This window comes from Caloenas nicobarica, chromosome 19, assembly GCF_036013445.1.
Source record: "Caloenas nicobarica isolate bCalNic1 chromosome 19, bCalNic1.hap1, whole genome shotgun sequence".
Taxonomy (NCBI): domain Eukaryota; kingdom Metazoa; phylum Chordata; class Aves; order Columbiformes; family Columbidae; genus Caloenas; species Caloenas nicobarica.
This window is the reverse complement of record NC_088263.1, coordinates 6,751,752-6,776,460: the sequence shown is the minus strand read 5'-3', so window position 1 is coordinate 6,776,460 and position 24,709 is coordinate 6,751,752. Positions and strand designations below refer to the sequence as shown.

The window sequence follows — 24,709 nt, the reverse complement described above, 5'->3', positions numbered from 1 at the left end:
GGGAGGGCGTTTGTTGGTGTGTCCTGGATCGTTTCGTGCTGTTCTGCAGTTGCTGGGGTGACAGCGTTTGTTTGAGAGATGCAAGTTTTGACGGTTGGCTTCAAGTTGCTAAAGAACAAGCTGCATGTTCTTGTTAACCCAACTCGAGCTCCTGGGGCCTCGGGAGTGAAGCTGATCTCTCGTGTTACCCGGGAAGCGGATTATGTTATATGGGGGACAACATCTTTGGCCACACAACAGCCTGGCAGAAAGCTCTCGTCTGGAAATCCAGAACAGCTCAATGAAACTTCAGCTCCTTCCCTTGCAAGTTACTTTCAGAGCAAGGATGGCCACAAACAGCACATGTGTCCAGGCATCTCAGCCTTTCTGAGACAAACTCGGCTGAATTGGGTAAATGAAACATGAAAGTCTATTTAAGCACAGACTGAAAGGCGCAGGCGCCCTCCTCTGATCAAGCACAGTTTGGTTTAGGGGACCTGAGCTACCCCAGCTCACTGCTGCTCAGCAGGATCTGCCACCACAAGGGCTCTTGGCAGCAGGAACTTTGGATTCCTTAACTTTTTCCAACCTTTTAAATATTTTTTCTTAACACCATAAGCCCCCGGAAGCTGTCAGACCCTCTGGCCACACATGGCAGGCACCAAGTCACGCAGCTGCTTGAATGCACATGTATTTATTGTAACACATTTTCAGCGCAAAGTATGACACTGAAGCACAGGAGTGTTCTTAAACAATCTGTACAGCATCCTTGGAACGGCACAGACAACACAGACATGCAGCCTACGGGCTCTGCAGCGGCTAATAAAGCTTAAGACAATGAGAAACCCCAACAGTGGCTCATTCTCTGACCTCCCCTCAGGCCTGGCTGGGTATTTACAAGCATCCAATAAACAGGATAGTAAAATTAACATGCTGATCCATTTACAGATACTTTTCTAAAGAAGAAATTGCTGTTTGCAGCAAACGTTTGGTCTAAAAAAAAAAAAAAAAAAAAAAAATCTGAAGGCCACGTTTTTCTTTCCAACACCCTTTCTTACGTTCTAAGTGAAAGAGCAGCTGCTCCTCCTTCTCTCCTGCATGCGGTGCTCAGGAGGTCCCTGGTACCAAGGCCAGACTCAAAGCTGTGGAATCACTCAGGTTCCAGCACCATGAACACAGTTTGGTTCCCCAGCCCATGAGAGGCCACCTCTGCCTTGCTCTGCTTCCAATAAATTGCAGGGAAACACTTGCAAAGATTTTACTATTTTCTTTCTGGCTTATGAGATGAACAAAGAGCTTTTAAGGATAGCCCTGATGTGAAAAGTAGTGTTTTAGCCTTTTTTGTCTTCATTCCTCTCTTAGCTGCTCCTTGGCTGCGTTAGCAGCAGATTGGGGAGCAAGTAACTTCTCTTCATTAAACGAGCCACCACGTACACAAATGACATCTGTGTTGAGAAGGTGGAATGACCTCAGCACATAGTGGGGTTCTTGTTTGCAGAAAGCAGCTCATTCCTAAAAAGCTGCTTCTGCAGCTTGGGGCTGGCTCAGCTCAGCCTCTGCCCCAGCACAGAATTAACACCCTGCCCAGGCTCTGGGTGAAGAACCAGGCTCCTCCTCGGCCTTCGCACACCCTTTGAATGGGGTTATGAACCAGGAGTCCTCAAGTCTGCACAGTCCTGTGTCCGCTCTAATGAATCCTGCTCATTAACAGCTCTGAGCATGAGCTGCTGGTGTGACCCCCCCTGGGAGCCAAACACCCAGAGCTACAAAGCTTTAGTGGGAAGAGTGGGAAGCCGCTGGGAAGAAGGATTCATCTTCCAGCTTTGAACGGATGAAATCAGATACAAGGAGAAATTAAAAAAATCTGCAAGACTGTGAAGGTGTGGCTTTAGGGACTAGGGAAGAAAGAAACGGCCTCTTTCAAAATTTCTTAGCTGATTGCAACTGAATTTGCAAGAATTAGGTAAAGAGCAAAACTAGGAAGTTGTGACAGCTGTGCCCCACCAGCGCAAAACTACTGGGAGACCTTGTGGCTTAGTCAGCTTTAAATAACAGGTTCCTCACGCTGCAACACTGCCCGCTGGAAACATAAACAACGTTTCTTTATCTTTATACATGAGTTTAAAAGTGCCAACAGCAAGACCTGCAAAGGAGCAGAGACTCGGTTCACTGGGGGCGAGCTGGGAGTGCTGGCTCTTTGTAACCCAACCAAAGGAAGAGGGCTCGGGTCAAACCGTGTCCTGGTGAAGTCGGGCTGCAGGTTCCCACCACAGCAGCATCCCGAGGTGAGTTACGGAGAAGCTGCTTTTCTCCCAGTCTCGCCCAGCACCACCCCTGTCTCCATAGCCCCGTGAAAGGTGAGTGGAGGAACCCGCCGTCCCCAGAACTGGTGGTGGGAGCTGCACCCACCTGCAAGTACCAGACAACGGATGAGGTTTGACTCCTCAGGCTTCCCCAGCCTTCCATCCCCACACGGATCTCTGTGCCATTCCCTTCCCTGCCCTGTCCCACACAGCTCACACAGCCCGTGTCTCCGCTTCAATCTTCTGCTCCCCGTGTAGGCTTTCCAGTTCTTGGACCTGGGCCACGTTCTGTCTGATCGCAATCTCTGGGCCCCCTCCATATAGCGTGCTTAAATAAATCCACGTCTCCTCAGAAATCTGCCCGTAGTCAGCACCTGGAAGGGACAACAGCAGGAATCAGAACTTTGCCAGAAAAGTTACATGGAGGAACACAGGAAGGGCTGTTTTGGGAGACAACTGGGATACAGATGCGATCTTTATCGGCTTGGCAGCAGAGCCCAGTGAGGACAGCACACGGAATGTTATTTAAGAAGCTGGGCTCCAGCAGATGCTGAGTAAAGACCAAGTCAAGAGCAACACAAGATCAAAGCCACACTGCTGGGCAGAGGGGACGGTGGAAGGGGCCAGGGGGACCACAGGCTTCACGGTAACAAGTCATATCAGCACGCTGGTCACACTGGAGCTGCTAGTGGAGAACAGAGATGGCTCATCAGGGCAGCCAGCATGGGGGTGTGCAGAGAACTGTCACCCTCTGCAACACCGTGTCTCTGTGACCGCTTCGCTATAGACAGCCAGAGCCAGGGGAACGTTCTCCTCCACCTTTTAGGGACACGACAGGACAGCGAGCACAAGCCTTACCCTGCTTCACTTGCACGTGGCCACCTGCTTTTGTGAGCGCAATCTTGCTATTGTCAATTGGTCCAGGAGGCTCTGTCAGAGGAGAGCAAACATGTCAAAAACCATTCTGATCGCCACCAGATTCTGCTTGTTTCCCAAGTAGGTCTCTTGTTATTTCTGCCCTGCCCCGCAGGCCGTCTCGCTGGTGTCTGAACTCCGCTCAGCCTCCAGTCACACCAGTCAGGCGCTCACTGGGGAGCTGCACCAACCAGACTTGTTTCCATTCTACCTCTCACCCCCGACAGACACCTGGTCTCGGGCTTCTTACCGTTATCCTTCCCCTTGACAAAGGCTTCCCACTCCCGGAACCACTGCATGCTGATACAGTAGATGACGCTTGGAGACTCCTCTGCCTGGAATGCCTTGTTCAGCTGGGAGAGCAGAGAACAGACACATGCAGGAGGGATTTAGATCAGGAGGAGCCCCTTCTGTTAACTGTAAGGCAGCCTTGCTGCTCTTCAGAGGAAGGCCTTATAATTCTACCACCTTCCTCCCAACCTGTTCCTGCTCAGTAGAGCAGGCAAGAGATCAGGATGGTTTCAGACTTGGTGTGTGTGCAGCCGTGCACGTGTTATCGTGTTCCAGCTGCCCCTGGAACCCCCGATCAACCTCCTGGCCATGCTGCAGATCACGTTCTGGAAAACAGGGGCAAGAGTTTTCCCCTGTCTGTGACAGGTTTCCATCTCCCACCTCCGCCCTTTGCCGTTGCTGCGAGATGCTTCCAGTACAAACCTTGATGAAGGTGTCGATTTCGATTCTCCTGCGTTTGGCCAGTGCTTCGATCTCCACTTGGCAAATGGAGCACACGTACAGATGGTTCACAGCAGGGCCGCCCCCAAACCTGGGCACAGAAATGGAGGGAATGGAGAATTTCAGAATTGAAATGCCTCCCAGCCCCAAATCCTACAATATTGCCCTGGGACAATGCACTGATATTGCTCATTTTGGTTTAGATTAGGAGGCTCTACCAAATACTTGTCTTTGCCAGTCTGCACCAAGTCCTGTGTGTCTTCAAGGTGCCCTGGGAAGGGATTATGTCTCCATCACTGCCCAGGGTATGAAAGAAAAACCAGAACTCTTTGGGAAGAAGAACGAAGAGGCCATATTCACCTGTTGTAGAGATATTCCCACACGTTCTGGGGCAGAATCACAACCAGGTCGTCGATGTAGTGGTACTTGTTAGGAGGGATCCCTGCGGAGGAAAGGAAGAGAGAGAGTTAATCAGGGAACTCATTATTGCTGGGTAAAGACACAAATAAATAAGGGCAGATCTTCCTTGCTGAAAACTCAAGATTCCAGAACCTGCTTCCTCTGCTAATGGAAAACAGTCAAGAGTTCATTAATTGTGGGGGTTTCTCAATTTGCAGCCTTGATTTCTAATCAAGTGCTTCATTTCCAATTGGTGATTTATAAATGCAAGGGCTCCCCAGCATGACAGATCCGTTCCCAGACCCCGCCTCACCTCCGTGGGCGCACAGAAAGGTGTGATTGGTGATGGGACCGGGCTCGGCAAAGGTGTTGAATTTATTGAGCCACTCTCGAGAGATGTAGAACTGCAGTAAACTGTGCTCCTTCATGCTGGCAAGGGACACAACTTTCTGACGCTCTCGCACGGCCTCTTCGCTGCTTTTCCTTTAGCAGGGAAAGGAAGAGAGAATAAGCAATTCCCGAAAACTTAGTTTTCCAAACACATTTCTAGGTATTGTGCAGCCAGCAAGGGACTGCAGCATCACCTGTAGAACAAGACGTAGGCTTCTGCATTCTGTACCACGGTCTCGTGGACTTCAGTGACATACTGGTCATCAAACTCGTACCACTGGCCGTTGATGACATTCTGGCAGTAGGCGATGTAGTGCCCACCTGTAACAGAACATGCAGCGCTGCTGGGATTGGGAGCGCAGAGAGGGGGAGGCCTGGGATAACATCAGCAGCACAAACAGGATTGTCTGAACGGAGAGAGACCAAAAAAAACCAACTCATAATTCCTGTTCAGGCAAGATTTGCAGGAGCTGGGAGCCTGGCACTGCCACCCTGATTTGCCTTCCTTGGAAAGGGCTTCTCAGTGAGACTGAACATCGGGAGAGGGTTTGAGCCAACCCTGTGGTGAGGCTGAAACTGCTGCAGGGGATCAGGGGATCTGTCTGAATCTGCTGGGTTCACTTTTCAAAGGGTGGAGGCTGAGCAAGCCTGGGAATGGAGGGGGCAGGTCTTACACTGCGCTTTACCCCAGAAGAGGGGTTGACTGGTCCTAGAAACACACTTGGCTTTGCTCCTGCTCGTCTCACTCCTGCTCACCTCTGCCTGTGCTCACACAAGCACTTACTGCCTGCTGTGCCGTGGTGACAGATGACGGACAGGAGATCGTAGGTGGTGATCTGGGAGACACACTCCTTGGCCAGGAAAGGTCGCAGATCCAGCCCTTCCAAGGGGAAGGAGACGTGGCTGTTGATCTTGAAGGAATACATCACCTCGTGTCGGAATCGTTTCAAGTGGATGCAAAGAATCTGAAAGATCAAAGACAGAGAACACCAAAGTGCAGTTTTGCCATGGGTATTCTGATTAAACAGCACATCTCATTGCCAGATCTTTGCAAAAGTTCTTCGCCTGTTAGCCATGAATCCTGCTGGCTCATCCATTTAGGATGGGAAAGGCTCTTCTGGTCTAGATACAGGACTTTGACACCACACCAGACTGCTCTTTCTGTTCTAACTCTAGCCTCCTGACCTCCTCAGTGGCTGCTGAAAGAAAACTAGGAAACAAGGTGCTTTTACTCACCTCTGGCAGCCGGAGGACTTTGCAGTACTTTACTCCATTCCGCAGTCTGAGAGAGAAAAAGAAACTGTGAGAAATCTCTAAAGCAAAGGGATGCCAAAAGGGGTCCTGCTTGCTTTGAAATCTAAGACAAATCCTGAATTCCAGCAGCAATAAATTCAGGCTCTTTGCAGCATCGTTCCCAAATGAAGCATGGCATGAGCAGTTTGTGATGTCTCTTCTTCAACAGTTCCATTACTGCCAAGCACATCCCTGTTCTTGTCCCCCCAAACCCAGCACTTTTCCCATCTGCGATCAGTGACTCTCAAGACCAGAACTGTAATGTTAAAGGCAGGGCAGATTTTACTTGCTACTCAGCAGAAGAAATGTCCAGGCAGAGGGCACAGCAAAATGTTTGACAGCAGTCTAGGAAAATAAAATTCCAGAAATGCAACACAATACAGAGAATGCAAACTTACTTTTTACATCGTTCACAGCTGTACATGTTGTCCCCTGTAGATGAAGAGAACAGTCATTATGCAGTTACTCAGAGCACACAACCCAGATTCATAATGAAAAAGCAGCACCCCTGAGCAGGTGGGAAACTCGCTCCTGCTCAGAGATGCTGAACTGCCAACTTTCACTACTGCCAGTCTCTAAGTGAAAGACTGACACAGGATTTCCAGGAGATGTAATCCACCTCCAAACTGCATGTGAAATACCCTTCTATGTGGTTTTCCTTGTTTTGTGCTGTCAGACCCCACTGAAGAAAACTCACCCTTCAACTCATCGGCTGCAAAAAAGGCAGCAAGGCAATCCTCCAGCGTCACAACAGGACCCCAAAACCAGCTAGGGATACAGGACACCACAAATCTGCACAGGAGAGGGGATTTAGAGTTACACATAAAATAATAGCTAGATGCTTTGGCATGCAAATCCCCAAATGGATGATGGCTTTCCTTTTAGCTGTAGGTCCTAAGCTCATCACACATCCCAGAGAAGCAGGTAAAGCAGGATTTCTCTCAGCTGATGTTCCTACTGTGACTGCTCAAACTGGAGATGATTTGGAAAACTACACTAAGAATTAATTTGCTCTAGAGGGCAAGACTGAGCTAAAGGCAGAAGTGAGGGGTTATCAGCTGCACAAGAGATCTCAAGGTGTATGACAGAATGAGAGGAACAGTAGGAACTGGTTGACATGAAAAGGTTCAGAGATCTGCGAGGTACCACTGACTGTCGTCCAGGGAATGGTTACAATTAACGTTCTGCTGTCAACACCGCTGGTTCGGGACAGCTGCCTCCCAGCACTGCCCAGCAAACCCCTGGAAAAAGAGATCCCGCCCAGGGAACCCACCTGCGGATGTACTCCATGATGAAAGCAATCCAGCCCTGCGAGGCGTAGTTGTCCCCACATGCCCCTGTCTTGGCTGGCACGTTTTGGTAGATGGCGGAGTGCAGTTTGGCCAAGTCCTCCTTCCCTGGGATCGGGAGCGACAGGTCCTGGAATGTCTCCACTGTCGTAGAAACCTGGAAATATCCAAGAGGAAGAGGTCTGAGTTTCCTGTGTGTGTAATGGAGCTGGGACCCGACCTTCAGCACCTTTTAGCACTGCTTGGATTTTGTCTAAGCTGGAAACCTGAGCTGGCAGCAAGAGCAACTCACTCTGGGCTAATTACTCTTTACTGCTGTCCGCAGGATGACTTTTGTCATGGGTTTTGTAGCACTGGAATCTGTTTTCTAATGTGAATGTGACATTGCCAGGTCAACTCAGTAACACAGATAAGTAAACAGAACCCTGCAGAGAAATACAACTTCTTGGCAGGCGGGTTTCTCACATCTCCCTCACCATCCACCTATCGTCATTTTAGCAGGGCTACTGCGTCCCACAGCGTTTGAAAATAGGAGCACCATTTCCTACGAGATCTAGGAGTCAGAAGACCGTGCTCTTTGACCGACAGCCGCCAGAAGACTCACTCTGTCGCAGGTGAGGCACTGCACCAGGCTGAGAATGGAGCCGTCGAAGATGTCAGAAATCACACTGCGATAGCGAAGTTCCTTCTTCTTTTTCCCAGAAGCCTGCACCTGAGCTGAAAGACAGACAGGGAAGCCCATCACATAGCAGCTCCTTCCTAGCGTCCCGTCTCAGTAGAATCACGCAGCCACACAAGAAGAATGCAGAACAAGCCACTTTCATGCCGGTGAGACACTGGAGCCCATTCTAAGCTGACAGTGCAGCTCTGGGTGGCACAAGAAAGTGGGAGGTAGCAAACTGAACCAACACCAACATGCTAGCTCTCTGCAGGCAGAAATTGCCTCACTGGAAATCCCATCTCCAACCTCTTACTACACATTCAGAAGTCTGGCCCTGCCATGGACAGTCCTTGCTTTTCTGAGGTCTTGCAACATTTTCCACTAAGCTTTATGCTTCCTCTCCCCCCTCACCTGCCTGTGTACTTTTGTCCAGTTTTTTTTTCCCCTCTGACATTTACCATGTGTCCCCCAAGTGTCTTGCACTGGAGAGGATTCTTCACAGCAGGGACTGGCCAAACACACAGTTCTGTTTAATAACAAACCCTCTCCCCACGCACACGTGCATGGAGACAGAGAGCTTTTTATCCGGCCAGAACATCTGTGGCTGTGCTGACCTCAGCCAAGGGGCTGGGACGCGGTTGAGGAAAGAATGTCATTATTGAGCAGCTGTAGGGACAGCGGTACAAGCACATGCCATTGTGTTTGCAGGCTACGTAACACTGAGGGATTTCATTTTGCAGTTTGCTGGGATGAAGAGCCCAGTTTGATAACAACAGAAGCCTGGCTCTGCTCTGAAGCCTCACAATGCTCCCAGCACTGGACTGACATCTGCAGCCTTAATTCTGTTATTGTGAGCCCAAAATGTCTAAGAGGCAGGAAGCTCTCGCTTGGTAACATCATCTTACAGTTCTTTGGCCCACACACTATGAAATGCAAGTCTGGCAGGCAAATGTTTACACATCTCCACGCTCCACTACAGGGACAGAGCTTGTGCCTGGCACTTCACAGCCATTTTATTAATAACAAACACAGCGTGAAGATGCACACGTGGAAATCATTTAAGGCTCCAATATTAGGACATACTAGAACATCAGTTGTGCCTAGAGCTTGACTTTACCTGCAGGTTTACTGTATTCTTTGCCTAGTGCTATTTTAGAAAGCACTGATGTCCAGGGGAATCAGCACTTCTTACAACTGTTTATCAGGAATCATGACAAATTCCTTCTCTCTTGTGCTCCTCTACGCACTTCCCACTGCTCCCAGCACGCACCCTTGGCACTACCTTTCTTGAGGACGTAGGAAGGTCCGAGCCTGGCGGGGCTGGAGCGAGGAGGGCTGCTGGAGAGCTTGGAGTGCATTTCATGGTGGACTGGACTGCAGGGGCGTGAGGAGCAGCGCACGTAGGCATCGTTGTCAGGTTCTGTTTGGGAAAACAGAGAGGCAGAAAGGCACTGGTGAAAATCCCAGTTACAAAAGGCAATGCTGCTGCGGTCAATGTCAGCCCAGCTCTGCGTTCCAGCATCTTTCCCAATATGCACAGTTCAGTATCTATTAACTGTCCTACTTGTACACGCTGGCAGATACAGCTCAGTGCATGGATAAGAGTGTACTGAACAGCTAATAATTATATTTAAAAAAACCCCAACAACACACACCAACCCAACGCATCATTTTTTCACACTTATGACTAATTGGGTTTTACAGCTTGCTCCTGTATCGCTCATCCACACAAAGAGCATTGCTGCCTTCAGTGCCAGTTGGCACAGTAAGACTCTTACATAAAGAAGTGTTGAAAGATCGGATATGTTCAGTTTGAGGTGACTCCACACCTACATCTTAACTGCTGCTCTTTTCTTTTCCCTTAGACACAGAAATGCACAAATTGTGCATGTCCCTGTTCTCTCTACCAGGCCCACATTTATTTGTTAACAAATATAAACTTCCACAGCTATTTCCCCAGGTCAGTCTATGAGATAAAGCAATGTACACATATAAAACCTTTCCCTTCAATTAGGAAGAGGCATAAATGCAGTGTTTGCGGGTTTGGCAGGGCAGCTATCGCTGCCTTCATGATGTAATCTTTACTCAGCTCCGTAGCGGTTTAGCCTGGCTGAGCAGCTCTGTGGCTCACACATTCTGGTTTCTTACAGGAGCAATTGCACACAAAGGCAGAACCACTGCCAGGGACACGGAAGAAAGTCTTGGATGCAAAATCTCTTGAAACTCATAGAAAGAACAGTCACATTATGTGTTGTTTGCCAGTGCACAACACCACTGTGAAGGATGAGAATGTCTTCTCACAAATAACATGACTGGAAGAGGTTTATACCTGGTGTCCTGCAAGGGCTGGCAGGACGGGGAGCTGGGAGCATCTCGGGGGAGGCTCTGCCATCAACCGGCATCATGGTGGTGTCAACATCTGCATCCTCATCCACCTGCTCCGAGTTGCTGCGCCGATGGCCACAGGAGAACTTTCTGTCCTTCATCCTCTCTTTCTCGGAGATCCCTCTCCCTGCTTCATCCTGGATCAACAACTCTGTCTCTGCCAGGGAGCCGCTGCCTGTGCTTGCTGTGGTCCGGCTCTGCCCGTCTCCTTCGCCCCTGTCACTGCTGGAGTCACAGGAGAGGAACTCGTCCTCCGAGGGACTTCGGTCACCCTCTCGCTTGTCATCTTGGTCACTCGTATCCAAATCTCTCGTCTCTGCAACAACTGGTTCCTTCAGTTCTTCGTGAAGCTGATCCATCAGGCACCGCAGGAACTCCTGAGTGTCCTGAAAAACAGGAGTAACTCCCTGATAGTATCCACCCAGAAACGGGGCAAAAGAAGAGATGGCTCCACTCGCAGCCTCGCAGTGCTGCCCACAAAGGTCAGGTACCTTGGCAACACAGGAGACCCTGCTAAAGCGAAGGTAAATGTTTTATAACTCCTAAATGATAAAAGGCCCAATTTTTATCTGAACATCTTCAGCTGAAAGACACTGAGAAGCCAGAAAGCAGCTGCAGGCAAACCACAAGCTTATTTATCAAGGGTTTACCACTGATAAGAGGTGAGAGACGATGAGAAGCCTAATGAAGACAGCAGGCTGTACAGAACAGACTGTTATCCACTAGACAGATTTCATGGACACTGACTTCTGCTTATGGCAATCTCTCAAATAGGGAAGATTAAAATCTTTAATAAATAGGGAATGGAACCAGAAACCAGAGACTATACAGTCAAGGTGCAAGCTCCTACATGTATAATACGTGGTAAAAGAGCTGCTACGTTGGCTTCAAAGGACCTGCTGGAAAGCAACTTGGTATTTTGACAACTCCAGAAAGTTAATTATGATGTTTCTGTTATTTTATGGAAGTTTGGCTTTTAGCCTGCCCTGTCTTCTTTTCAACTTTATCTCTTTACAGCTGAGAGTTTTCCAATCCAACGTACTTCACATCAAAGATAAATATAAAAGTTGTTTCATTAATCATTATTTTTATCCTCTGTTTTGACTTCCTCTCAGTATCACAGTTTAGATGTACTGTCCTACCATCACTTCTTTTGTAAATTTTCTAATAATAGTTTTGACATTTACATTTTATTCTAAATAGTTAACACATGAGATAGGCTGAAAAAAAACTTCAAAGAAAAAAAGATAGTATCTTTAAATAAGTTTTAGTTTGCTGTAAATCCCCAGAAAAGAATATAGAACACTCATCTATTTAATGTTTTTGGAACAGATGTATCCAGGTTTCCCAGCTCTGACATGAATAAATAACACCTAACTCTCATACAGCACGTATCAATAGATCTCAAAGCCCTTTATAAAGGAGGTGACCATCATCATTTCAGCTGACAGAGGAAAATGCATCGGTTTGGTACCACCAAGCCGGAGACAGAGCCTGGGAGAGAACCCAGGTCTCCTCAATCCCACCCCAGTGCTCTCTCCGATCACTAATACCGACACAGAACAATCCCATTATCTCTGGAATGATGTGTGTTTTTGTTGAGGCCTCACCTGCTGTGCATAACCTCGGAACATGGGGTTGACGAGTTTAATTCCATGGGATAGACTGCTTGGAACAACGTAACTCGGGCTGTTGAGATACGAACAACAAAGAAGAAGTTTGCCTATCAGGCCTGGAGCCAATTTGTCTAATAAGCAACAGAACAGGGTGTGGTAACCAGTTAAAGAAGAGAAAAGATATAACGATTATGCACCTGCAAAGCCTGGGCATGTATTTCTCTACTAGCTGGATGACATACAAATTAAGAGACAGAAAACATCTTGCAGGCCTTTCAGTCTGTCCTTCCAGAGAGAATCTTCCCTAGAGCACATGTAACTTAAAGCTCTGTCCACGCTTTGAATTGTCTCAAGTGATTCTTTCCAGAGCAGGGTTTTGCAATTTGTTAGTTGGTTTGATTTTGCAGCACCATGTCTGTCTCAAAATCTGGGTGGGCTGGCCACCCAGTAAATGAGGTAAACCAAAACCAATATAAAATGACATTATATTGCTTTAAAGGCCACTGCCTTCTCTTCCAGAAAGACACTGTTCATTTTTGCTCTGTATCTTATTTACCCCTTGTTAACAACTAACATAAAACAAATACGCAATGCCGTTTAGATTCCTGAGTTTGAACCGACTGCCTTAGGTGATGCACAGATCTCTGAAGATTAAATTTCCTCTTTGCAGACTTCAGAACTAACCTAAGTATGGAACCTGTCCAGATCAGATTAGAGGGTGACCACTCACCGTTTCTTATGCCAAACCTCAGACACCAACTTCTGGTAACTTTTGCACAGTGCTGGTTTCTTATCTGTACGGACCAGTCCACCACATTCCAGAAAAAACTGTGTGAGAGGTGGGCTACAAGAAAAAAAGAGAAAAATTTAGAGCATAGAAATTTCTCCTCTGCTTCTATTTAAGGGTTTACCAAAACATAAATGCGTGCCTTTTGAAAGCATGCTTAAGATACTGGTTTTAAATCGAGGGCAGAAGTGATTCCAAATGGAGAATTGATTCCTAACTTGAAACAAATGAAAAAGGCAGATCTGAATCTCTTCCCAGTGCAGAGAAGAGACCCTGGAATTAGTTCTCAGCAGGATGTCTAGAGAATATTTTAGGATATGGGTTGTCAGAAGGATATCACTGGGGAGAATAGAAGAGATGTGACATGCCTTCCCATGCAATAAATACATTTCCGTCACAATAGAAATGATGAAGTTTTACTTCCAGCGCTCATCTAAACACGAGTCTTCTATGTGGCCACAAGCTGGCTATTCATTCAGTTTCCTGCTGTAAAATTTCTGTTGCCCTGAACAAACACTAAATTTTTTCTGCACCTGGTCTGGCCAATGTCTCTTTGCAAGACTACGAAGCTCTCAGGCCAGAGGCACCACTTTTGATATTTAGTGAAGTCCAGTAAAGACTCTACTGAAAGGCCCTAGTGCCTACCAGTTAGAGAGAGCCTGAAGCGCTGCATTCATGTAGCAGGAGTTCCCAAGATTTTTCATTCCAGTAAGGCCTAAAGCACAAACAAGACAGGCATGAAACACTTTCCAGAAGTGCCGTTTTCTATATTCCTCCCCAAAGGAGAGGGAATTCAGCCCTTTCTAGGCAGTCTCTGCTCCTGGGAACCTCTCCGTGCAGGTTCTACAGCTCGCAGAGTTACCCTGGCAGCCCTTTCACCAACTCGCGGAGTTACCTCTTGGTTTCAAATCATCATCCTCGGATTCAGATTCGCCTTCATCAGCCACGGCAATTGGAACAGCTTTCAAAGGGTGAGCAGGCAATGGAGAATCCTGGATTCAAGACAGAGAAATAAGCATCGGTGACAGGCCTGCTTTAAAAGATGAGTTGTGAGAGAGATTGTCTTACACATAAATCGAGGCGGCCTTTAAAGAAAGCACTCTGGAGAGAGAACCGGTTGCACTGTCTACCCTTCTCACTAAGGCAAGGACAGAGTGGAAATAGTACCATTGCTGCTTCCAGTGCCCATGGTCCGAGTGGCACCAGGAATATGCAGCAGTGTCACAAGTAAACGTGTTTCTGGTCTGACAGCTAAAATTTCCATGGGGCAAGCACTGAAAATGAAGGTGTGACAGCTGCTGAGGTTCCCCCCAGAAAGAGAAACCCCACGGAAGAAGCTAGAAAACATTAAAAATAAGTCAAAATGGATATTCAAGTTGTCTGGAAGTCTTCTTGCTGGGAGAGCCTATAAGACAAAACTGTTGCTCCTCTGACTACCAGCAGCCCCTTTCAGTGAAAGAGTTCCTTTCACAACAAAAGCCTGGACAACAGCGGAACCGCTTGGCTGATTTTGCAACAGGAAAACAAAAGCCCTGCCAAGCGTTCAACCCTGCCACGCTGCAACACAGACCTACCGGCTCCGCGAACTTCACTGGCGGTGCGTGCACTGCCAGCCGCTGCTCCAGGAACACCTCCTTTTCACAAGCGTAACACCAGACGCGGAACGTCGTCAGATTCACCGTCAGGTTGTGCTTTTTGGCCTAACAATTAAAAGGTGAAATAACGAATCTCATTTGACAGCTGGCTCAAACTGAAGCACCGAACTACCGCAACGGGGTGGAGGAGGATCAGGTAAGGGGGAAAATCCAAGTCTGTCTGTGTTAAGATGGACAACAGAGAAAACCTCACCTGTGCATGAAGTGTGCTGTGGTCAGCAAAGGACTCCCCACAGCCAACATAGGGACAACCGACCTAGTGAGGGAAAAGAACAAAGGTAAAATGGGCACAACAAATTGGACCCTTCACAAAAATCTCTGCAACTCCAGTCCCACCAGCAGCTGCAACTTCAGAATTGATCTTGCCAGTTTTCTAACCTGCTTTTTATTCAGGGCCCAGAATAAGAGGGAAAATGGGAATTGCTTGATTTAAGAAAGAAAACCTGGAACCAGATTTGCACCCACATAAAGGCCCCATTTTAAGGCAATTGCTCCAATGAGCAGCTCATCGGAGCAGTCTCAAAGTGTCTGGGCATTCAAGTGTAAAAATAAACTGCCCCGGCCCGCCCGCGTGTCCCTTGTCATTCCTCTGTGCCTCGCTGCCCTGGGAAACCTCTTCTGAGGTCCCACACGTGCAGCCTCCCTGCCCAGGTGCCAGCAGAGGCCGGACCAGCCAACAGTCAATGCCGGGAATTTTATTCGTTCCTTTTGGGCCTACCAAAGGAATCACCTCCAAGGAGCGAACTGTTACAGCTTAACATATTCTGTCAGCGTTAGCATTTAATCTACGGAGTCCTTTCCTTGGTATCCATCAAAACACAGTAGGTAGTTCTACTGTGAACCCCCTCTTTGCTTCCCACTCTTTTTTTTAATATATATTAAAGAGAAGTCCCACCATATCATGCACACAAATAGCAAGCCATTTTTACCTGAAGACAAGCCCAGAGATTTGGTCCCACAGCTCCACAAGACTGGCAAGTTCCCTGCATATTCATGATAAAAGAAGGTTGGTTTGCTTGTTTGGTTTTTCAGTAACTTAGTCCTCCAAGAGTGGGAAACGTCTCTGTAAAACAGGCCTCGCCAACCTGCAGCTCACGGTATTTCATTTTTTAATACCACACTGCCAATTAAATACACGCTTTGCAGCGTTTTAGATAAGTGACACGTTTGAGCAGGATAAAATGACAGTGAGAAATAGATCAGATGGGATCGACGATGGCCAGTGCAGGGTCCATCAGCAGTGGAAGAGGAGTTTCTGCCTCTCCTCTATGGAGACAGGCACCATTTTCTTGGAAAAACAAACATGCAAACCCATGCACAACAGCTAAAATGGAAAGGGCTGACAACCAGAACAGCCCGTACCTTGGATTTGAGCAGCAGATCATCCCTGGTCACCTCTCCGATGGAATCCAGGTGAGGACAGATGTCTCTTGTATCCCCCATTTTCACCAACGCTCACCTGCCGGGGGTATTCTCCTAGGACAAGATAGTTCCTTTCAGCTGCATGTCTGGTTTGCTCTCACAGATTGTTAAGAAGATAAATGAGCGTGTTTTGTATATTAGAGATTACAATATCCACCTTAGAGGATCAAAGAGATCAAGTGAAATCTAAATGTGGAGCCAGTGGCATTAGCTGGCTCGGTTCTGACCCACTGCTGAGTGGCTGCATTGTGGTCTCATTAGTAAGCAAGGAACACAATGGAAGACTTCAAACGTCTCAGTGACATGTAGCTAGAAAAAGATTAAAAGAGTTTCTGTTTCTTAAGCATGGTTTAAGTAAGTAACATCACTTGTGACTGTTAAAGAAAAAAGAAGACAAGTGATACTAACAACACAGACCAGGATCCAAAATATTACTATTGGCTGGAAACGAAGCAGATATGAAAAGCCCACATCACTGCAAAAAAAGTGGAAAATTCTGATGAACTTCATGTTAAGAACTCCAGCAGCATCATTGCTAAAGTCTGTTGTTTTCACCTTTTGAGGACATTTGAAAGAACTCCCAGTGTTATCTTGTCTGAATCACTGACAGTGGGGAGAGATTTAAAAAAAAAAAAAAAAAAAAAAGGACAAACAAATAAGCTATATCAGCAACACTTATCTTGGGAGCTGAAAAGCTTGCCTAGCACCTTGCTTTGGCAGAAGACAAACCGCAAGGGTAATTTTATGTTTTTCCAGCACTCTTTGGAACTGAATAAACTGAGCTGGAAGAGCAAAGCAAAACGGGAGGGGGAAGGAATCATATTTGCATGCTAGAAAACACAACAGTGGTTGTAACCAGGATCTCAGAACCTGTGAAGAGATGCTTAACAAACAACTGAGCATTTTCATGCAGCTTCACCGAGATGCAAAATAGTCCCATGTAACATATGCTGATTTAAAAGACGAGTGACAAGAGCGCAGTATCTTCGACTAACGTGTAAAACTGGGACACTTTCAGGCTCCCAGTTCCTCCCTCAAAACCGACCCCTTTTCCCAAATGCATCAGCTGGTCCAATTAAAAAAAAAAAAGTATCAATGCCTTGTTTGCCAGTTAACCTTCCCTGATTTCTTATTCCTTTCCCAGCAGAAGTTTCCCAGGAAACCTAATGAACAAAATATTGTTTTAAAATTAACTCCCTTTATCTGCACCTGCTTAAGCTAACTGGCAACCGGTTTTGGAGCACACTTAAGTACAGTCTTGTGGATGTGGACGGTTTTAGTGCATTCCACGGAACCACCCCTCTACTCAAAATTAAAACCATGCCTTTCAGCTTTCCGGCACTGAAATGCTGATCTTCCCACCTAGGGCTTCCCTTTTTGAACAAAACCAGGAAAAGCTCATTTTCACCTCTCCGCCCCGACTGAACGCATCAGAAAAGGTTCAATATTCAATCCCAGCCTTCCCACGAATCTGCCCTAAGAGCTCTAGCTGGCGCACACGGCTCGCAGATGCTGCTCAGGAAACGAGGAATTTAATAAAAGCACTCCCAGAAAGCTTAATGGTGATTCTATAAATGTGCCATGTACGATGGGAAAAAAAGTTACCTTAGAACAAGTCCTTCGGCCTGTCTTTCTCACGCACCGCTGTGGAAGAACAGAACACGAACATGTCAAAACAATTCCACGGTAACTGCAACCTACTTTCAGTTGCTTAAACTGCTGCCAAACCCCGTGTCTCTGCCTTCTACAGGAATGCATTTCTTTGGGTTTGTTTTTTGCTTAGAACAAGTGTGTGGTCTTGTACCAGAGCTAGAGCCAGCTGTCAGGAATTTCTGATACACGTAGATTCACGGTCTGCAGAGTAACTGTTTGTACAAATAAAATAAATCTTTGCACTGTTCATCCACAAAACAACTAGCAGGTCTGCTTGCTCATCTTCCATAACCCACCAAGATAGAGGAGTGTCTGAAGCTGTTATTAGCAACATTTTATACTTGAGATACTGAAGAAAGAAATATTTACTAACTGGCTTACTGACAAGAACCAGAAACCAGGCGCTTCTGACTGTTAGCTGGATGTACCGCATCACGTATTGGAAAGCCAGGTGTTTTATGTAGAACAGGCAACAGAGACCAGGTTTTAACATAGATTTCTTACTGGCTCACTAGTGGCACACCTACAGATTTAGCTTTTAAAAGAAAAACACCTTCGGGAACTCCCCCTTTGCCCTGCCACATCGCTCCTCAGGCACAGCAGACCCCCAAGATACAAGTTGTCTCCCAACAGATGCCACATCTGCCAAGAGTGAGTGAAGTTGAACAAAAATATCCCCCCACGCAGCCGGATTCGGGCAGGACGAGCCACCGGCCGCCCCGCAGCTCCCACTCTGCGGGTCGCAGGAGCCGCTGTCGCCCCGAAAAAACCCCGGGCACCGCGGGACGCCGGGGGGAGCCGGCCCGGTGTGCCCCCCGCCCGCTGCTGCTGCTGCATCATCCCCGGCCCGACGCGGCGGAGCGGCCGTGCCGAGCCCCGGCCCGAGGCCCAACCGCCCCGGGCCCCGCCGCCCCGGGCCCCGCCGCCCCCTCTCACCTGCGGGATGCTCGGGGCGCCGCCGCCCCCGCCGCGGTTGCGCCTCAGGCCGGGCGCCGCGTAGGCCGCGCCCTGCGGCCCGGCGCGGGGGAAGGGCCGCGGCGCCCCGAGCAGCGCGGGGAGGCGGCGGCGGAGCGGCGGGGAGGGGCGGGCCGGGGCGGGGCGGGGCGGAGGCAGGGCCGGGGCGGGCCCCGGGGAGGCCGTTACCCGAGCGGCCGGGGCGCAGCCCGCAGGCACAGCGGGGGCTTCTGGAGGGGCGAGCCGCGGCGGCGGCGACACGGCGGCCGGTGGCCCGGGCACGGCGGGGTCTGGCAGCCGCTCGGTGCGGTGCAGCCGTGTCCTGCGTGACGGGGCGGGTTTTCAAACACGGGTGTGTGACAGGCGCTGCCCACGGCACCTTTTCTCTGTGGTGACTCTGAGACACCCGCGGGCGGTGGAGGCTGCTCGGCCGGGGCTGCCGTGAACACAGCGACCCCCGTCGCTTACACGGGGTCGCATCGGTAACGATGATTCAGGGCACCGGGGCTCTCAGCCCCGCCGGCGGACCGAAGGCCGGGACGAGCGGGGCCCACGGCGCCTGCCCGGCCGCGGTGCTGGCGGACGAACGGCGCCGCCCGGCTTCGTCGCGGGGCTGTGGCGTCATCGCCGCGCGACGCGCCCGGCGCAAGGTTGCTGTGGGGGGGGGCAGCGTGGCGGAGCGCGGCAGCCGGCGCCATGCCGGCCAAGAAGGCCTTCCGGCGGCGGAGGGAGGACGACGAGGAGGACGAGGAGGACGAGCAGGTCGCTGAGGAGGTCAGGTGGGTCGGGAGCCGCTGGAGAGCCCGGCTGGGCCCATCGGTCCCGGGGCGTACGGGCGCGCCCGGCCCTGCGGTGGTCGCTGACGGGACCCGGGTCTGCGTTAGTCCGCTGGCGTCGCGCCGTCGTGTCATGTCGTTGTATCGCCACGTACCGCTGTGGTGCTGCAGCGTTGCGTCACGTCACATCGCCGTGTCGCGCTCCGATGTGTGATTGCGGCGCGTCGCACCTTCTGACGTCACGGTGTCTCCCGCGTGACGTCACGGTGTCTCCCGCGTGACGTCACCCCCGCCGAGTTCCGCCGCAGCCCCGTGGTCTCTCTTGATATTGTTTCATCTCAGCAAAATAGTGTATGATGTGTAATTAATGGTATATAGCGAAAGACGGGCTTAATTAGGAAATGTATAAATATCCAAAGAAATCCAGAATGTCTGTCTGTCTGTACAGAGGGACTGGATGTTTAAACTTGTCACAAACTTTCCTCTGAGTCGCTCATGCCCCGACCTATCGTTATATCCACCTGAGAGCTGCTGCTAATTTTGCTGCAACTTGAGGGCTTCGTTAGTTCCCCCTTCTGAGATGTGACTGTGTTGTTTTAGTAGTTATGGTCAGTTGCTGAAGGAGTAAAGGTGCCCTGCATTAACTCCTGTTAATTAGCAACCCAAACGACAAGTTCAAGGGACATGTCCAGCAGATGCCATGTGCTTTTTGCTGATTGCTTAAATAAATGGAATTACTTAAATATAGTAAACCAGAAAATATCTATCTAATCTGTAACCAGAAATGTGGACCCTGCTATGAAGAACTTTAAGGCTAGAAGATTCCGTCTTAACTGCAGAAAATCAAATTAAGTTAATTAATTCAAACCAAAGCATCAAGTACTAAGTCAAGTAATTTTTCTTCAGGTTAAAACTTGAGGAAGCCAAAGAAGTTCAGAGCCTCAGAAAGCGACCCAATGGGGTGAGGTAAGGGATGGAGCACCAAAAGAGTGAAGTTGGGTTGTGTCCAATGGTGTAATGTGACCATAAATTTCTCTCTTGTCATGTACCTCATTGCAGCAGAAACCATTACATGTCGAATAGTACCAAAAACATGTTCTTGATAGAAGAGTTTCTGTGTTACAGCCTGAGGATGGAAAATAAGGGGAGTTAGGGACAGGCACAGTGTCAGCTCACGGCGAGCAAAGTCTGTTCTGTGACCCAGCCTGGAAGAAAAAGATGAGGGTTGGGATTTATTATGAAATGTATTTTCACCGAATTGCTTGTGTACTGTGCACATGGTTTAAATTGGACACTTGCACACCTCCTCCATCCTAATTTCCCTCTCCCCTCTCATCTAGTGCCATTCATTAGCTGATGAGCTATTTGAAACGTGCACCAGTAATGAACTTGGGTCCTTATTTTGGTGACTCGCTGTAAGGCACTAAAATCTGCCTTAACTCCCCAAAATGGTAACAGTTCCTCTACCCACATGGAGGGATTAGGACGATTGACAATTTAGTGTAAATACAGTGTGTGAGATCATCTGCCGTAATAGATTTAGAGAAGGATAAAGAAATGCAGCATTATTGGTAATATGTCTTCTTCCACTTAATTAACTTTCTTTATGTGCTTGACTAGTGCTGTAGCTCTGCTTGTGGGAGAGAAGGTGCAAGAAGAAGCAACACTTGTGGTAAGTGCTCGACACTTTGATCACCTTGGTGCTAAGATGTAACGATGTGAAAACATCACTGTGGTCCAGCTGATCACCGCGAGTCTGGCCTGGGGTAGGACTGGTGTCCCAGCTCAATACTTAAATGTTTTCTGTGGTTTTGTTGAGATTTTGAAGACTAGCATTGGAAGGAAGCTTCAGGGTTTTTCATTATTTCTTATTTTACAGGATGACCCATTTAAGATGAAATCTGGGGGAATGGTGGACATGAAGAAGCTGAAAGAAAGAGGCAAGGACAGGTGGGTGCACGTGAGCTCTGAAGGTCTCTCCCTGCTTTAGTATCAATTGGCAGCTTGTAATGAAGTAAATAGATGTTGCATTGCTTTGAAGAGCTTAACATAATGCAGCTTGGCTAGTTACTGTTACCTTACCATGTCAAATTAGTTAAAAAAAAAAAAAAAAGGCAAAACTGTAAACATTGTGGCTTCCATTTAGGATTAATGAAGAGGAAGACCTAAACTTGGGAACTTCCTTCTCAGCTGAAACCAACAGGCGGGATGAAGATGCTGACATGTAAGTTGTGCTGCGTTTTCTGTGGTGTTGAATTTGGAGTTGGGTGTCCCCTTACAATTTATTTATTTACTTGTTTATTCTTCTGTCTTGGATATTGAATAGTCCCAGAACATCTTCCCAGTTCTGACTGAACCTCTACTTGCTCTTTCACTTTCTGGCTGCCAAACTTAAAGGCTTTTTCATGGACAAAGGTGGGAGGTGCCAATCAGTCAACCAGTGTGGTGGCTTTAAATACCAGAGGGAACCTTCCCTCCTGGTTGTGAAAGAGCTTGGAGGATCTGATAATTTCTTGGACAATTGCTACTTGCAAGTGATGTTAGCTGAGTTGTTTTGGAGAGATGATTCTTTCCTCTGTCCAAGCTATCAGGACAGTGATGCAGCTGTGCACAGCAGTGCTGGGACAGAGAAAACAGAATTAAATACTGTGTGTCCCTCATGTGCTGCTCTTTAGGATGAAGTACATTGAGACTGAGCTGAAGAAGAGAAAGGGAATTGTGGAGAATGAGGAGCAGAAGGTGAAGCTTAAGAATGCTGAGGACTCCCTGTATGAGCTGCCAGAGAACATCCGTGTCTCCTCTGCCAAGAAGACTGAGGAGATGCTGTCCAACCAGATGCTGAGCGGCATTCCTGAAGTGGACCTGGGAATTGAGTACGTGGTTCACAGATGCGTTGGTTATGGCCTCAATTGCCAGGATGAGCAACCGTTAATTGGCTGAGCAGCGGTGTGGCTGGATTATACAGCCCTGGTTTGACTCTTGCCTTGGAAACAAAGCACCTGTTTCTATAGCAGTGCCTTCTCTCTCAAAAACCACACCAAATACCGTAGCAGTCCTATTACTATCCCCAAAATCCAACCACTTAGCACTTTTATGCCTACTACCCTCTTTAAATAGGAATGAGTATTTTTTAAAATTTGTTTTTCTTCTAGTGCAAAAATAAAAAACATCATCTCAACTGAAGAGGCCAAGGCCAAGCTGCTGGCAGAGCAGCAGAACAAAAAGAAAGACAGCGAAACTTCCTTTGTTCCCACCAACATGGCTGTTAACTACGTCCAGCACAATAGATGTAAGTCTCGCGTAGCTTTCCTGACCCAGGTGGGACTCTCTCCTCTGCTGAAGAAAAGCAGTCAGTTGGGACAGAGTTTGATGCAGGAGAAATTAGTTCTGGTATCAGCATGATCACGTCTGATTCCTTTTTCTGAGATGCTCATACAGACCCCATCTGGCTCAGTCTTTGTCTTCCATCCATCAGCAAGGAGAGGGATGTGTTACTCATGGCTTAACTTTCTGCTGTTGAACTCCCCGCTGACACCGCCTCATAAATTTCAAGACTTTTTCTTTAAATCGTGTCTTGAGCGTGTGCTGGAAATGCTGCCTCATCTGCGATTCTAAATGGTGGTTTATAATTAAGAGAATCCATTTCGTAAGCTGCCAAAGCAGACAGGTGGAGAAGCAAACACAGACCTTACTAGGCAGGAGATGGGGATTAATTTCCAGGAAAGCCTCTGGTAGTGCAGCCATCTGGAGGGAAAGAGCTGCCTGCTGTGTCTGACTGTGCTTACAGGGGAGATTTGGAGTCAGGTTTGTGTGTTCTGAAGGAAATAGAGTCTTTAGGCCACTTCTGAAGAAATGGTGCTACTGAAATGTGCTGTATCTTGCATATATTGATTATCCATAGAAATCAATTACAAGAATATTCGTTCTGAGGTTCTGTTGTTTCTGCTGAAGATCAGTCACAGCAAGTGCTATAGCAATATGTCTGTCTGAATAACATTGTGCCAGGTAATATTCCTTATCCGATGTTTTCCTTCTTTCAGTTTATCATGAGGAGCTAAACGCACCAGTGCGAAGGAACAAAGAAGAGCCAAAGCCCCGTCCACTGAGAGTGGGGGACACAGAGAGGCCAGAACCTGAGCGTAAGTTCCTCATCACAATGTCATAAGGAGAGACGCTGAAACTCTTCGGGGGTCTTGCACAGAGAAATGATTGAGCTCTTCTTACCTCCTCTTCTCTGGGTGCCCTGAGATAGTGGGGAAATCTAAGTCTGTGAGAGGCTGTTGCAGTTGATGTACCCTTAGTAGGTCACACCTGAAGCCCTCTGGATGGGTGATGTCTTCAGAGATGGCCAAGGACGAAAGCTGCAACAGCAAAGGCTGCGAGTTGGGGACCACTTGACAGCTAAAGCAATAACCTTTCCCATAGCACGGGGCTGTGTGAGGGACATGGTGGAGGAGTTAAGGAAGTATCATCTGTGAAAGGACAAGGAAATGATATTTCCTTCTCTTTCTTTTGAAGGGTCTCCTCCAAATCGCAAACGTCCGCTCAATGAAAAAGCAACAGATGATTATCACTATGAGAAATTCAAGAAGATGAACAGACGATACTGATGAACGCGGACTGAAGTCTTTGCCATCGTTTATAGTTTCCACTGTTAAAGGATTTTGTGTCAATGATGTGAAATGGAGTTGAGGAGAGTCACGGCCTTCACGTGCTGGTGTCACCTACAAAGCTTTTCTTGTGATCCTGTCGTGAATCAGTTTGCAGGTGATTGTGAACTCTTTGGTTGGTAAAATCTTACATATAACTTATTTTCAATTATAAAACTTCTTTTATAGGAACGTGACCTTTCACGTTTGGCATTTTTTTTTAGTGAGAAAACAAACTTGCTTTTACAGATTCTTTCACCCTCTTCAAAAATATGAAAAAAATGATCCTTTAAAAGCAGCAGTGCTGTTTGCCTTGTAAATATTAAAGGAAAAGTTTAAAGCTGTTTTGCTTTAATATAACTTTGTAAGAGACTTGTAGTTTGTTCCTAAGGGCTTTTGCTGTGCAGAGTGTGTCAGGCCGAGGTGCTGCAGCAGCGTGTTGCTCCTCAGCCTGGCTTGTAACTGCTCTGGAATAAATAGTAAGTGTTGGCTGTGCCTGGTGCCGGGGATTTTGTATCTTTTCTCCCTGTAGACTTATTTCTGTACCAGTTTGCTGCAGTTTATTTTAGCTGTGAAGAAGAAAATTAGATCAGGTTGTAGCTGATGAATTGGAGGAAAATCTCAATTTCAACAGCTGGTGAGGAGGCCGGAGCCCCCGCAGGTGGTGTCAGCCGGGTCTTCCCGGGAGGTGGGACGTGTGGGAACTTGAAGGAAAGATTTGAAAATAATAAAAGCATTTTTCAGTGATCATAAATGGCATTTTTTCTTCAGGGATCCACACTGATGGTTTCTGGGTGCTGGTGGTAACGATGGCCAGGGTGTCCTGTAGCTGTGTAGGTGTCTGTGTCCTG

The 24,709-nt window shown here is 47.9% G+C and overlaps 2 protein-coding genes across 2 annotated transcripts; one reads left to right on the top strand and one right to left on the bottom strand.

Annotated features, from left to right (window-relative positions):
- Positions 1 to 975: 975 nt before the first annotated feature.
- Positions 976 to 18,492, bottom strand: USP20 (ubiquitin specific peptidase 20). The gene is made up of 25 exons (XM_065648299.1): positions 18,416 to 18,492; positions 17,432 to 17,470; positions 15,767 to 15,880; positions 15,334 to 15,387; positions 14,598 to 14,660; positions 14,324 to 14,449; positions 13,645 to 13,741; positions 13,395 to 13,464; positions 12,693 to 12,806; positions 11,957 to 12,035; positions 10,291 to 10,732; positions 9,244 to 9,381; positions 7,905 to 8,017; positions 7,285 to 7,457; positions 6,709 to 6,803; positions 6,410 to 6,443; positions 5,955 to 6,000; positions 5,503 to 5,683; positions 4,913 to 5,039; positions 4,642 to 4,811; positions 4,290 to 4,371; positions 3,912 to 4,020; positions 3,448 to 3,550; positions 3,141 to 3,212; positions 976 to 2,656 (listed from the first exon to the last, which is right to left on the bottom strand). The coding sequence occupies exons 3-25, from the start codon at positions 15,845 to 15,847 to the stop codon at positions 2,496 to 2,498; spliced, it is 2,730 nt and encodes a 909-aa protein (XP_065504371.1). The 5' UTR covers positions 15,848 to 15,880; positions 17,432 to 17,470; positions 18,416 to 18,492; the 3' UTR covers positions 976 to 2,495.
- A 588-nt stretch (positions 18,493 to 19,080) lies between these two features.
- On the top strand, positions 19,081 to 24,599 carry C19H9orf78 (chromosome 19 C9orf78 homolog). The gene is made up of 9 exons (XM_065648578.1): positions 19,081 to 19,212; positions 20,116 to 20,175; positions 20,830 to 20,881; positions 21,089 to 21,159; positions 21,356 to 21,433; positions 21,885 to 22,082; positions 22,362 to 22,498; positions 23,250 to 23,348; positions 23,728 to 24,599. The coding sequence occupies exons 1-9, from the start codon at positions 19,130 to 19,132 to the stop codon at positions 23,817 to 23,819; spliced, it is 870 nt and encodes a 289-aa protein (XP_065504650.1). The 5' UTR covers positions 19,081 to 19,129; the 3' UTR covers positions 23,820 to 24,599.
- Positions 24,600 to 24,709: the final 110 nt, after the last annotated feature.